Source organism: Nilaparvata lugens, chromosome X (assembly GCF_014356525.2).
Source record: "Nilaparvata lugens isolate BPH chromosome X, ASM1435652v1, whole genome shotgun sequence".
NCBI classification, from domain to species: Eukaryota; Metazoa; Arthropoda; class Insecta; order Hemiptera; family Delphacidae; genus Nilaparvata; species Nilaparvata lugens.
The window spans coordinates 12,173,987-12,189,578 of NC_052518.1; the positions used below are offsets into that span (position 1 = coordinate 12,173,987).

The following is a 15,592-nucleotide window of genomic DNA, read 5'->3' on the forward strand; positions in this document are numbered from 1 at the left end:
ATCATTATTTTGGATGAAGTTAACAAATATAATATTCAGGAAGGAAGAGACAAGCAGTCACCTAGAACTTATAATTTTTCTTAATTTCAGCTCATAAATTTTCCAAATATCATTTATGAGAAAAACATTTCATTCACATGGGCTACTTTTAATAAATTAATTAAAACAATATAAAATCTTTAAGTAGGTACACTTTATTTTAAAAAACTTTTTAATATTTCAACAACTGGTTTCAACCATTGGGTCATTTTCAAGTTGAAATGTCTATCAATTAGACATTTCAACTAGAAAATGACCTTATGGCTGAAATGTCTATCAATTAGACATTTCAACTTGAAAATGACCTAATGGTTGAAACTAGTTGTTGAACTATTTTAAAGTTTTTAAAAATAAAGGGTACTTCAATATTTTTATATTGTTTTTATTAATAATTTATGAGATTCAAAATTGATTCTAGTTGGTTTGGAACCAAATCTTCTCCCATCATCATCATCCCTCTTATTACCCAAACACAAAACTGGTGCTACCCTCGAAAAAGAAGTAGACTATTGATATTTCTCTGCATTTTAGTAAATTAGCGCGGTTGAGTGTGCTAAAACGTTGTATTAACATGAAATGATACTTCTGAATTGATACATCATTTATGTATATTTATTTATCAAGCATATTCATTTTAATTCAAATTATTATGTAATCTTACTATATTTCCCATTGGGAAATGATTCGACTTATTTTTACTGCTTAGTTTTGACCATTTTGTGACTCTATCCATGATACTTCTCTAACCGTTCTACTTGTGCTTTGATTGCAGGATTATGTGGCTCCCAAGCAGACATGGAGCACAGAAGAGAAACATTTGGTTCGAATACAATTCCACCTAAACCTCCTAAAACGTTTATGCAGTTAGTATGGGAAGCTCTTCAAGATGTTACACTAATAATTTTGGAAATCGCTGCCCTAGTATCTTTAGGTCTTTCATTCTATCAACCCGCGGATGAGGAAGGATCATGTAAGTTTCACATTTTGTTCATTATACAGTATAGTAGATTCTATTATTGTTTCCTGAATATATTTAGAAAACTTCATCAATAAACATGGCTAGAATACAAAAACCTTTTAGCTCTAGCCACACGAAATTTTTCATTCAACATTTTTACTAAATTTCCATATTATATGTACTCTGCGATTATCTTTTCTTTATTCAATTTAAACATCAACTGCTGGTTTTTTTCCTATATATAATATACTCTTCCTATGATAAATAACAATTTATAGTTTATTCATAGACAAAACATGCATACTCTTACATGCAGTGTCAATGGTGAATATTCTTTATTTTAATGTCTGCCATAGTCTAAATGCATACTCTAAAGGTGCGTATAGATTTACGCGCCGCGAACATGAGCAATTCACTTTTAATCAGCTGACTATACCTGTATTTTTACAGAAACGGTAAGATACAGATAAAAAAAGCTTGGCATCAGCTGATTAAAAGTGAATTGCTCATGTTCGCAGTGTCAATTGCTCATGCAGTGTCAATGGTGAATATTCTTAATTTTAATGTCTGCCATAGTCTAAATGTATACTCTTAAGGTGCGTACAGATTTACGCGCCGCGAACATGAGCAATTCACTTTTAATCAGCTGATGCCAAGCTTTTTATATCTGTATCTTACCGTTTCTGTAAAAATACAGATGATTAAAAGTGAATTGCTCATGTTCGCGGCGCGTAAATCTGTACGCACCTTAAGAGTATGCATTTAGACTATGGCAGACATTAAAATTAAGAAATAATTAAGTAGCCTATATCTGTACGCACCTATACATGCAATGTCAATAGTGAATATCCTTAATTTATGAATTTTATATCTGTCACAGTCTTAAGAAAATTGTTAATGTATATTGACTTCAATTCATTCAAATGAAGGAATGATTATAGGGATTTGCTGTATAAATTTCCAATGATTGATAAAAACCATAATTGTAGATTTTAATTGTTTATTTAGCTCTATTGATTATCTAATACAAACTTTTCATGTTATGGTAATCTATTACTAATGTTTGCTTCATTTTATTGGTTACATGTTATAATACATGCTGTACCAAATAACTGATTGTTTGCTTATTATTATCTTAGTTTAAATTTACTTGTTTGTCTAATGATAAACTCTTTCCGTTTTTAAACTAGAATCTTCCGATCATCACCCTTTGAGTTCATTTTCCATAGCACTAAGTCCTGTTTTATTATCTATTTATAAATTAATTAGAAAATGTATTTGTAGTTTGATTGAAATGTTTGGTTAATCTTGAAACATGGGATTATTATAGTAAATTTAACTCCTGTCAGCATCTCTTATGAATAATATATGAAGTACAGTATGATACAGTATGCCACTTCAATTCTTCCCATTCATTTAATCAATGATGACAGTTTGGATAGAATTATAATTATTATCAATTAACTCAGTCAATAATGGTGGAACTGATAATGGCCCATATGAATAAAACCAGAGCAAATGCTCATGAGCAAGAGCATGGAGCATAAGGTTTTGCTCATGAGCAAAAGGTAGAAGCAAAAGCATTGGCTCCTTTTTATATGAATAAGCTTTACCTTTTACTCTTACCTTATGCTCCTGAACTCTGTAGCAAATGCTCACGTATTTTAGAGATTTTTCATCAGCTGATTCACTTTTGTAGCCTTAGTTTGTTTTTATAGCTCACGGAAGCGCTAAATATGCAAATAGGGTGCACCGCTTGTGTTTGCGTCGTCTGCTCTGTTTTCTATTTATGAATAGAGTTTTAGGTTAGTTGAGTTTAGAATTTTGAAATAATAGCGTGAAAAAAATCATCTCTATAATAATCTTCAGCATATTCTTATAATATCAGTAGCCTTCTTATAATCGTCTACACTTTCATCTTCTTAAATACCTATTTCCTATTTTGTGATGGCTATCTTTATAACAGGTAGCTATCTCTTGTATTTATTCTTTTGTAGGGATAATGGTGATAAAATGTATCATGGTTGAATCTAAAAAGAGTTTCATATTTCTCAACTATTGGTTGTGATCGTATCTGGTATAGTTTCCTCTTCCTCATACGAATTAGTTGAGCCACTTTACTATGAGCAAAAGGTGATAAGCTGCTCTAGACTAGACTCACCTTTTTTGAAGCATTTGCTTCAAAAGTTGAGCAAATGCTCTAGTTTATTCATACAATTTTGAGCAAAAGCTTTTACTTTTGAGCAAATGCTCAAACTTTTTTTTTGATGAGCATGAGCAAAAGGTTTTGCTCACATTTATTCATAGAAAATGAAGCAAATGCTCCATATTTTAGAAGTATAAGCAAATGCTCAACTTTATTCATATGGCCCATTGTATCAGCTACGTTTTATTTAAACATTCAATCAGTAATGCTTATTATTGTATTAAATAAATTTGAACACGATGTTAAGGACATAGCAGTCTGATTATATGTAAATAATTGTAATAGCTACAAATAAGAGTGTTGAAGATGAACATAACGTCTGAAAGCGCTCCTCCACGTTGGTAGTAGTTTTTTTCATAAATTGCAACCTAGTCTAAAGAGGCTAATGAACAATTTTTCTAATATTAGAACATTGTTTTACAATATTTTTTCTAATATGAACAATTTTTTGTATAATAGAGGGTTGAATTAATAAGATAGGTAGTTCTCACCAGGACCACTACTAGGAACTAAAAATTCGACTGAGTCATTGTCAATATTGTAGAACCGTTCCATAATTGAATTTGACAACATATTTGTGTTTTTATCCAATTATTAGCAACCAACTAGAAATTGACAAATATTAAAAATAAAAATATTACTGAATTATCATGTAGATACACAATCACACTATTAACACTGCTCTGTTTTTTTGGCACTTTCACTCCACAACACTACACAATCCGAAGGACTTGGTCCGCTTCAATCTGCGCAGTGTATGTATGTTGTCCAGTAGCTGAGCGACTTCTTCATTTCCAAGCCGTTGGATTCTGTCTGCATGCTTGCGTGCGAAACGTCCAACATCTGATGAGATGAACTCCACCTCCAGGTCTCTGTGGATGTCCGCGTTCCGGATGAATCTTGCGGCATCAACGATGTTCCTCAAAACTTTGTTCTGGAACCGTTGAATTTCATCCACGTTGCTCTTGTTGGCACAGTCCGTAGTGGTGTTATTTGCATAAAATTAGACTGCTAAGTGTTCAAAAACGTGTTCGAATGCATTCACTAACTAGTTCTTAATCGAAGTGAAATTGAAAAATAGTGTGCCCAAGTGTTACAATGGGCCGGGTGAAAAAAACGAGTAGGACGAGTTGCTTACTTGCAAATTGAATCTAAGAAGTATTCCAATTACGATATGTGAATAAAGTAGTTCCAAGTTAACTGAAAACAGTTTCCTTGCTAGATTGACGATTTACTTGCAAGTATTACTTACGAGACAACCATGCTCTACAAAAATTTAAGTAAAGGCTCGGTAGCCCGGCTGCTCAGTTGTTGTGACGTCTGTTTCTGGGCTATCGTTTTCAAAAATTTGAATAAAAATCTATTGAACAGATGTGAATCCACCTCAAGTCTTTTCAGCTGATGATTTACCAACCAAAACAAATATTTTGTTAACATCGCCTTCCGTTGAATAAGATGTACTCTGATAAAGTTAGACACGTCTTCTTAATAAAGTTAGATAACTCTAGTAAAGTTAGACAAGTCTTGGATCAGGCAACTTGTAAATTTACGATTGGTTTCTTGCCGTGGAAGTAATTCACCACTTATTCACTGTAATCTGGATTTATTTATTCATTATTATTATTTTTTAATTGCGGATGATGCCCACATGAGCTTTTTGCTTGTGCGTGGGTAATGGGAAGTGCGAGGGTGAATTATGAAATAATCAAACGTCTATGCCTATTCGATGGGATTCGAACCCGCGACCAGGTAGCACTAGCAGATTGAAGGATACAACGCCTTAGGTGGGCCGTCCACTAGAACCGTTTTCGTTCGAACTAGCATCGGCCGAAAACTACCGAACTCGTCCGAACGATCCCCCAACAAAGAAAGGAATAGATGCTCGTCCATTGTAACAGGTTCATACGACCGTGCCCGGCCGGCTCCGGCCGATCAGTTTTTCGACCCGAATTGAATGGGATTTCCGGCTCTATCCGGCCGAACTAACTAGTCGAGCTGAGGCAACAACTAGTGTTCCTAACCTAAAATTGTTCCTCAGTCTTGTTTGTTTTTGTTTTTTGAAGTTGTTCTGTTTTATAAAGTTGTAACTATGGACAGTGAAAAGTTGATAAGTTTGGTTCAAGAGCATGTTCCATTGTGGGATATGCGAGACAAAAGATACCATCGTCACGATGTTCAAAGGAATCTGCGAACATTCATTAATTGCTTAATAATGGATAACTAATTTAGTGGATATTTGTTGAAGGTAAGATTATTGTAATGAATAACTAATTTAGTGGATATTTGTTGAAGGTAAGATTATTGTAATGAATAACTAATTTAGTGGATATTTGTTTATTCAATTTTTAAAATCTCAATATAATCATTTTTTATGAAAATTTTTTGTGGCTATGATAATATTTAATTCAATAATTGGCAACTAGACTGACGTGAACGGTACAAATGGACAAAAATATTCGGCCGTATTAACGGCCAGCAGATTCGTCCGATCCAACGGCCGAACGGATCGGTTGAATACGGTTACAGTGGACGTTTACCCTTATTCAACTCGGCTATCTGGCCAGCAACGATATTTACGGTTTACTTGAATCGCGAGCATTTACTTCACTGAATTTTATTCACTTCGACTTCTGTGTTTACTTGTTTCTTAATGCTGAACGAGTATTTACGGTTTACTTGGATCGTGAGCATTTACTTAACTGAAGTTTATTCACTTCGACTTCTGTGTTTACTCGTTTCTTAATGCTGAACGAGTATTTAATTGTCCTACTAGTTTTGATTCAGCCGTTCTATTGTCCATCTTTTTTGTGTGTTGCTCATATTGGAACTTGTTATTTCTTTTTCAGTTGTGGTAGATGAAGATGAATCGAAACACGGATGGATCGAGGGTCTAGCTATCTTAATATCTGTGATTGTTGTTGTCATAGTGACAGCATTCAACGACTACACTAAGGAACGACAATTTCGTGGTCTTCAAAGCCGAATCGAAGGAGAACATAAATTTTCTGTCATCAGGCAAGCGGAAGTGAAGCAAATATCAGTGGGTGATATTGTGGTCGGCGATATTTGTCAGGTATTCATCTACAAAATCAATAATTCTCTATCATTATCCATAAAATATTTGTAGAATATTGTGGAGCACCTTAATATTTTTTCTGAGCGTGATGCCCACATGAGCTCTAGGCTTGTGCGTGGGTAATGAGGCGGATGGTAATGAGATATGAATGGACCTACAGTTTTAGGCGGGTTCCGAACCACCGGGAAGCGATTTTATGGATTCATGAATCTTCAGAGCAGTTTGTTCAGATTTCAGAGCAGTTTGTTCAAGCGGTCACCCTTCCAACGGGAGTTGCGGGCACATGATTCTTAACTTATCTTAGCGATAGCGTATTAGCGCGGCCATTGAGTCAATGATAGAATACTTTCATTATTATTTTTAACTCACAAAGAGGTTGGTTTACTATCAGTAGGTTTACAGTATTAATGTAGACAAAATTAAAAAGCAAAAGTAAATTTCATTAACAAAAACTGTAAATTCCGATTGAAAAATAATGTGCAATGTAATTTAAAAGTTCATGCTGTCCAATGCTGTTTAGAACAATTTCTTGAGACCTTCTAGAAACTAAACGCTAAATCATCCACGTTCATAAGTTAAATAATTGGGGAAATATGAGAAAATTTCAAAATACTAAACACTAAACTATTCACGTGCATATTTCAAATAACGGAGAAGTAGAGAAAAATAATATAATCTTGTTGGCGAGCTATCACACAACTGGTTTTTTATAGAGTGTCTTATCAAGAACGCAACATTTAATTGTTAATTAAATCATAATTTACTTCAAATATTACAATATTTACATTGCAATGGAAAGTGCATTTCCTGTGTTAATTGTTGAACAAGATATAAGACAAAAATGTCCTCCACGACTTTGGTGACACACTTTAAATTTCTCAACAAAATTTGTGTCTCCATGGACTCACAGTGACAATTCTCTCGATAGACCGGCCAAGACGAGAGCGTCCTGAAGGTTCAATAAACAAAAGGATAAGGAAAAATAACCTGTTCCCTCGAACTTTTCAATGAGTTTCTCAACTGTTGACTGAAAATTCCACAAAATTTTCTTTTTGGCATAACATTCCCCTTACTTATAATGCGTTTTGAGAATCAAAATGCGTTGCTCCTTAATGTAACGCTTCATGTCGACTTACAGCAGATAGAACTGATTACATAAGAAGTAACAGTGCAACTAACCTAACATACCAACTATGCCGAGGAATTCGAATTATGTGCTCTTTATGGGACACCCGTTAGTTTTCTCACATCCCTGACCCTCTTGGAGATATTCAACCAAGTACGTTCTTCTGCACTAAATAATTCCTTAATGATCGAAAACAGTATTAGATATTGTCAATTTCACTTCTCTTTCAAGCAGTGGACTGGAGTTGAGTAGCTTTACCAGGAAAATTTTCCCAGTTCTCTTAACTCTGTGCCAATTGTATTTTTGAAACTGTGTTGGAGTACTGTTTAAAATGCTGGTAAAGCAATGAAACTACACTCCAGTGCTCAAAATTAGTTGTGGAATTTACAATATTTAGCATCGATTTTAATCAAAACAGAAATATATTTACCGAACATCAAAGCCATGGTAACTCACAGAGTGATCTAGTTTCTATGCAACCCTTATCCCTAAAAACATATTTTAAATTTCTAAAAATATATTGCAACGGGAAGTTTAATTTACTGGAGGCGGATATGTTTGTATTACCAACAGATAACCTTTTGTAAGATGCGAAGCATGTGATAATGCTAGAAGTTTCATAAAGTTCCAAGAACACTAGAGGAAGACGAATCTCTTTTTATGGTTCTGTCAATTGTATCTACGTTTCATTCACAATAGTATTGAGCTAAGTATATACCTAGATACCAAATTCCGCGACTTTCCGTAAGACTGTCTGTAAACGTTCCAGGGACACAGTCCATAGGCTCTAGAGACTATGTCTTAGTTTAGTCTTGTCTAGGGTCCACTAAAATTCGCATTAAATACGAGATATTCATTTTTCACTACCAACTGTGGAATGATGTAAAAAAATATTTGGCTCAATACAGCTGATAAAATATTCGAAACACGCTGGAGCTAGTTTGTGACGTCTCATCTCTGGACTCAATTGTAGTCCACACTATGAAAATATCGTGCAACATGCCTTTTTTCTTTCTATTCGGCGTTACAGTCCATCATTAACTTCGGCCTCCATCACCAAGCCTCTCCACTAATCTCTATCCTCCACCATTGCTTTCCATCCCCTCCTACCCATGATACGCTGGTCCTCTGTCACGCCATCCAGCCATCTTTTCCTTGGCCTGCCATGTTTTCTCCTTGAAAACAACCTCTCCTTGTGAACATCTTTTGGCAGCCATGTGCTCTCCATTCTTTCGACATCATGCCTCAGCCACCTAAGTCTCTATCACATGAATCTGAGATTGGGTCGACTGAATAAAAAACTAGAATTTAGTGGCTAGCAACTAGCTATTAGTTCTAGCTAGTGGCAAAATTCAGTTGAATAATTACGTGCTAGTTCTAGGTGGATGCAACTAGGAGTAATCACATGTTTCTGGAAAATTCTTAGGTATGATAACATTGGATGTACGATATATGCACAAGTATTCGTGAGAAGATAATGCGCGCAGATAAGAAAAAAATCTGGAGTCATAGGAACACTCACACTAAACGCGTGCACCGTGTTCAGTGTGAGCAGCTACAAGCAAATCACAACGTGTTTCTATGGCTCTTCCCAGATTTCGTCTCTCATGTGTGCGCTTGATCATGCATGATCTCACGTGCCCTGTGCATAAATTATGTGCATCCAGTGTGATCATATCCTTAGAATTTCCTGGAAACATGTAATCACATTGGATGCACATAGTTATGTGGTGCAAGTGCACATAGAGTGAGATCATGCATGATTAAGCGCGCAGATGAGAAACAAAATCTGGAAAGAGCCATATGACACTCAGGCCCGGTTGCACAAAAGCTGGTTAAATTTTAACCGTGATTAAATTCACGAGAACCAATCAGAGAAGGCCTTTCTGATAAGGTGGCTTCTCTGATTGGTTCTCGTGGAATTAATCACGGTTAAAATTTAACCGGCATTTACACTCTCACACTGACAAGTAAAGGACAAGAACACTCACTCTAAAAGCGTGCACTTGCTGGTGGCGTTCAGTGTGAGCAGCTACAGGCAAGGCACAATGTGTTTCTAGGGCTCTTTCCAGATTTTGTTTCTCATCTTCGCGCTTAATCATGCATGATCTCACATGCACTTGTACATACGTACATCCAATATGATCATACCCATGAGCAAATACTTGGTCTAACACCTCACTTATATGGGCTACTTTTAAACAAATTAATAAAAAGAATATAAAATTCTTGTAGTACCCTTTATTTTTTAAAAAACTTTAAAATAGTTCAACGACTAGTTTCGACCCTAACTTAGGTCATTTTCAAGTTGAAATGTAGAAAATAAATAAGTTGATACTATATAGCATATGTTCATATTATAAAGTTTCAACTTGTTTATTTATTTTCTACATTTCAACTTGAAAATGACCTAAGTTAGGGTCGAAACTAGTCGTTGAACTATTTTAAAGTTTTTTTTAAAAAATAAAGGGTACTACAAGACTTTTATATTGTTATTATTAATTTGGTCTAACAGCTATTGCTACGTCAATTTTACACATGCATCGAGCGGTTGACAGGGCGACCCGACTATTTCTAGTTTAGCCTAGGCCTACTTAGTAATAGCCAACTTTATTCAATCGAGTCTTGAAAATTACTTAGTATAAGCAATTGCTAGCTTTTATTCAACCGACTCAATTCCACATTATCATTGTTCTTCGGCCTTCGTCAATCATCACCATCCCTCACAGGTCCCCTACAAGGTCTACAAATACAGGTCATGACACTCGTGTTCCTTATGGAGCGGCCATTATGTGGGGTCTTTATGCCGGTACATTTGAAATATTCCAATCTGCTCATAACAAAATCATGCATTATGCCTTTTAAAAACAATATTCTGGTTCAGATAATATGTAAATTCAGGTTTTCGATTTTTCAATAATGCAATTTCAATAGTAAATGGTTCAATAACTCATTTTTTATCATTAAAAATTGTTCTTATTCTTGTAACTTGTTATGATATTCATAAGGCATTGGGACAAAAGGCTAACCTCAAAAAGAGTTTGAAGTTCCCAATCTAAAAATCAAAAATTCAGTTACTAGCTGGAATCTAAATATTATTATTCTGTGGGGATAATTTATTTTACAATTCAAAGCCGAACAATATTTCTTGAACAATATAACATAATAACACATCATGCTGTTCAATCTATAATGATAACAGCTGATAAATTTGAAAATTGGTGAACTAGGACCCCATAAAATGGCGATTTTGCAATGCATCACGGGATTGTGTCATGACCTGTATTTTATAGACCTTGGTCCCCCAATGAAACCTACAATCTTTCTTTCAGGAACTCTAGAAGTTCTGCATCTTTCTTTATTACTTTCCATACTTCAGATCCGTATGCGATTATAGAACGATAAGTTATGATTTTAGTTTTTTTTGGAAATCAGGTTGCTGTATAGGAGTCTTTTATTAGTATAATATGCGATATTTCTTGTTTGAATTCTTTTCTTCATGCTTTCAGACCTGTCGTTATCTCCAGGTAGTTCAAGTTTTTCACTGCCTCAAATGTGTTGTTTGCAATCCTGCAACATGTCTATGTTTCATAAAGTATCCATTCCTGTTTCCATTTATGTTGGGATGCCATAGACTAGCGATTTACATCTCGCAACCGGCCCGTAGACGAGGATTGGTCTACAGACATACAGTATGTTCTGAAAAAAGGTGCCCATAAGTCAGGGGGTGATTCCTCACATCAAAAGAAGTTCCAATTAACATAGGTCCGAAAATGCTTAGTTACAAAGTTATACAGGGTGGAAGATTTCGTCTGAATTTCTGTGCCTCTGCTGAAACGAAGCCCTACGGGTATTTGTTGGCTGTTAATTAAGATGTACAATTTAGCGTACTTTATGTAAAATGATCTGAGAAATAAATTTCGAAGAAAAAGATTAGAATACCTCTATAATAGACAAACGCAACCTTAAAAAATAGTCCTTAATTACATACAAAACGCATGAAAAATAGAGAGCTTAACAGATTTTGTCTATTTTCATGCGTTTTGTATGTATATAAGGACTATTTTTTAAGGTTGCGTGTGCCTATTATAGACTTATTCTACATCTTTCTCTTCAAAATTAAATTTTCTACAAGTTCTGTAAAATATATTCTGTGTTTATTGTACATTTAACATAGTAAATCTGCTTCAAACCTTAAATGAACTTGTTTTTCGGGACCAAGTTTCGCGTATTTTGTCACATATCTTAAAAATTACTGTAGCTACAGGTCTGGAAACGGTTTTATTCAATTTTTCAGTTCATTTTACATGAAGTACGCTAAATTGTACATCTTAATTAACAGCAAACAAATACCCGTAGGGCTTCGTTTCGGCAGGGGAACTGAAATTCATACGAAATCTTTCACGCTGTATAATTTGGTAACCAAGCATTTTCGGACCTATGTTAATTAGAACTTTTTTCTTCTTTTAATGAGAGAAATCATGGGCACCTTTTTTCAGAACACTCTGTGTACCGGGTTTTTCAAAAAGATTGACCCAATTTTAAACAGTTATATGTATTTTAAAAAATGGTTTACACAAACCAGTTTTACATCAAATTAATCACAGAAGTATCAAGTTTATGATGATGTATTATAAGTGTGCTATGTGCCCTCCTTTTGAGGCTTGGACGACATCTAGACGGAAGCCAAATTCATCGCAGACTGTTTGCTAGATGTCTTCTCGGACTGTAGTCTACTGCATCAGTTATCCTGGTTTTTAGCTTCTCAATATCAAGTGGTGGTAGGAACAACGTTGAAGATCGTGTTTATGATCCTCCCTTAGCACTTGATATTGAGGAACTAAAAATCAGGATAACTGATGCAGTAGACGACTATACAGTCCGAGAAGACAAACATCTTGCGAACAGCCTGGGATGAATTTGGCTACCGTCTAGATGTCGTCCGAGCCTCAAAAGGAGGGCACATAGCACACTTATAATACATCATCATAAACTTGATACTTCTGTGAGTAATTTGATGTAAAATTGGTTTGTGTACACCATTTTTTTAAATAAATATAACTGTTTAAAATTGGGTCGTTCTTTTTGAAACATCCGGTATATTGTAGACAACCTGAGATACATCTCTGAACCCAACATCGCGCAAAATATATCGTAGTGTGCACTCAAGGTATTTCATCACATTTCTCGGAAGTCTCGTTCATAAACCTGTAACAATGAAACTAACGATATGATGATATTCTGGTAACGTGCAGCTTTTTGGGCTGTGCGTGCAGCTAAAAAACTTTTTACTTGTGATATTTTTCAAAGTTTTGTGTGATTTGTATACTATCAAGTTATCAAAACAAAAGTGTTTTTTAGGAAATAATGTTTTTCCTATTATTACTTTTTGAGATGTGAGCGCCTAAAGTTTGAATTATTTTGACACATCATTTCAAATTCGGTAAGAGATAAATTAATGAAATTTTAGAATAAATTCTCCATGATATTGTTGATTAAATAATAATAATAATTTTCGGGAAAGTTATTCAATTTTCAAATGAGTCAAGTTATTTGTAGTCTTTTTTTTTTGAAAATGGAATAACTTCCTCTAAAATTGATATTTACAGGAAATTTATATTTTATTCAACTAACAATACAGGTATCATGAAGAATTTAACCTCTGAATTTCATGAATTTATGTTTTACCGAATTTGGAATGATCTGTCCCAAAGATTTGAACTTTCACAGCGCTCTTATCTCAAATATGGTATTCGGAAAAAAATCGCAAAACTTTGAAAAATATCACCAGTAAAAAGTTATTTTCAGCTGCTCGCACAGCCCAAAATGCTGTACGTTACCAGAATATAATCATACAGTTTGTTGCATTGTTACAGGCTCATGTACGTGACTTCTGAGAAATGTGATAAAGAATTGGGTCTACAATATTATGAAGTCACACAATTCTCACGGGCATAACTGGTTACCAAACTTCGACATTATTTGAAGTAACAGGGCCTCATATAAAATGTGAGCGTTTTCAGAGTTTCAAAACAAGTTGTTTTGGCTTTTTACTTTTCCTTTCAGATGAATCAAAGTGTTATTAGAGAAGAACACATGTTTAAACACCTTAAAGCTATTGCGGATAAAACATAAAAATAACTGACCATTATCACGTTTTTCCTTTATCATGCTCAAAGTTCTTGGAACCTCAAAGTTTTTGGAAGCTTCAAAGCTCTTGGAACCTGAAATAAAACAGGAATTTCTACCATTATTACATGCTACCCATCTTACAAAATATGTTGCCGATACAAGCATAGCCAATAAATAACCGTTGCAATAATAATAAAAACCCGTTGCAATATATTCTAGAAATTAGGTTTGGTTAGTAATTGGATCAACGTGTGCTATGATGCATTTATACAGAGTGATTCAAAATGAAGTTCTTAATGTTGATGATTAATAAAAACCTATTCGGAATAGATACAGAGCTGTATCTAGTCTTGTTTTATAGTAAAACACCTCAAGTTTTTACTAAAATCGTTTATTAGTGCGAAATGACTCCATAACAGACGCTATAGTCTGTGCAAACCTTAGATTGTTGTATTTCTCCTATGGAGTACAGTGATGCCAGATTTTACTTAATCCAGAAAGCCTGTGCGCTTATTGTGTGAGAGAAAGAGCGAAAAAGAGACGTAGGCATTTTGATAGGATCAGCATAAAAACGGCAACAGTGTGCTCCTATTGTTATATTGAAATAACGTTGGCCATAAAGCCCCGTGCCGTGCTACTATATCAGTAGCTACGTTTAAATGGCTGCCTATCATTGAACTAATAAATGATACAGTCCCTTCTTTTTCTATAAAAAATCACAGGGTTAGTTAATTTATTTTAGTTTGTAATATAAGAGAGCTACAGGCTGACGTCCAAATGAGTGCCTTGAAAACAATAAAATTACAACTAATCAATCTAGATGGCAACTAGAATACGAAATTGGTCTAATCTATTTTGCTAAGCATACTAAAACTAATTACTACTTATTAAGGCTGTATCGGTACATCTTTTTATTTTTATTTAAATTGGATAATCTTTTTCAATATAATTGTTATGATCATTATAATAAGAATGAGAAAAAGTGGCAACTGAAATTGTTAAGTGCTCTAATAAACGAGTTATGGGTTGTTAAAATGCTAAGCTCCGTTTTCTTTCCAGATCATAAACGGTTTCGAATTTTCCATTGGAGTTTTTCTAATACATTCAGTATATCATTGGCTTTGTTCTAATATGCGTTTTTTCGCGATTAATGCCAAAATAAACAAGTTATCGAATTTACAAAAAATGTTACTTTTTCATTTATGAACGATTTGGGGAATAAAATGTATCAGTTTGGAAAGATACATTTTTTGAATTTTTAAGAGAAGTTCTAATAATATAGTCGAAACCGTTTATGATTTGGAAAGAAAACAGAATCTGGAAAGTCAGCACTTCAACAACCCATAACTGGCTTATTAGACCACTTAAAAATTTCAGTTGCCGCTTTTTCTCACTCTTATATTGAAAAAGACAACAATTATATTGAAAAAGATTATCCAATTTAAATAATGAAAAAAGTGTACAGAACAGACTTAAGATGAAAAACTATGGAGGAAAAATTGTTTATAAAAAGTTACAGTCTCAATGACAAACTTCGCGAACTAAATCACTAAGAGTACCTACCCTACTATGAAAAGATAATTATCATTCCCATTACATGTTAGACAATTCTAAATATTAGGTTAGCAATCAGAGGAATAAGTTAATGGATTAAGTTTTAAATGAAGCACCACTACCAAAAATAGATGACAATCTACGCTTCAAAAATTACTCAGACCTTCAGGTGTCCATATTACCATTACACTCGACCAAGTCTCTGGCAATGCGGTTCATAGGCGGATAATAATTCCCCACAGTTACAACCTGTTGACAAAAAACTCCTGACTGTTTCGATTATTGAAGGTAGGAACTCTAAAGATCACCCTGGCTACAAATTGGGACTATTTATTCTTGCATTTACTAGTTTGAAACCATGCTTGTGAACTTCAGGACTACTAGGAAAACCCAGAGTACGAGTTATGATATAGGGTGGGGCAGAGCCGATTGACGATTTTGGAAGCGTTATAATTGATGAACCGTTCAACTTAGAAAAAAAACTCTTTAATGGGTTCAATT

General features: G+C 34.4%; 1 protein-coding gene across 15 annotated transcripts in view; it reads left to right on the forward strand.

The window, feature by feature from the left end:
* LOC111043351 (plasma membrane calcium-transporting ATPase 2) overlaps positions 1-15,592 on the forward strand; it is a 406,771-nt gene that overhangs the window by 266,514 nt on the left and 124,665 nt on the right. For all 15 annotated transcript variants that reach the window (XR_005573144.1, XM_039442413.1, XM_039442410.1 and 12 more), the window contains 2 exons: positions 812-1,009; positions 6,050-6,276. Coding sequence is in view for 14 of the 15 variants with exons in the window: in XM_039442413.1 (XP_039298347.1) it covers positions 812-1,009; positions 6,050-6,276 (425 nt within the window). In the remaining variant the exon portion in view is untranslated. The remainder of the gene's footprint in view (positions 1-811; positions 1,010-6,049; positions 6,277-15,592) is intronic.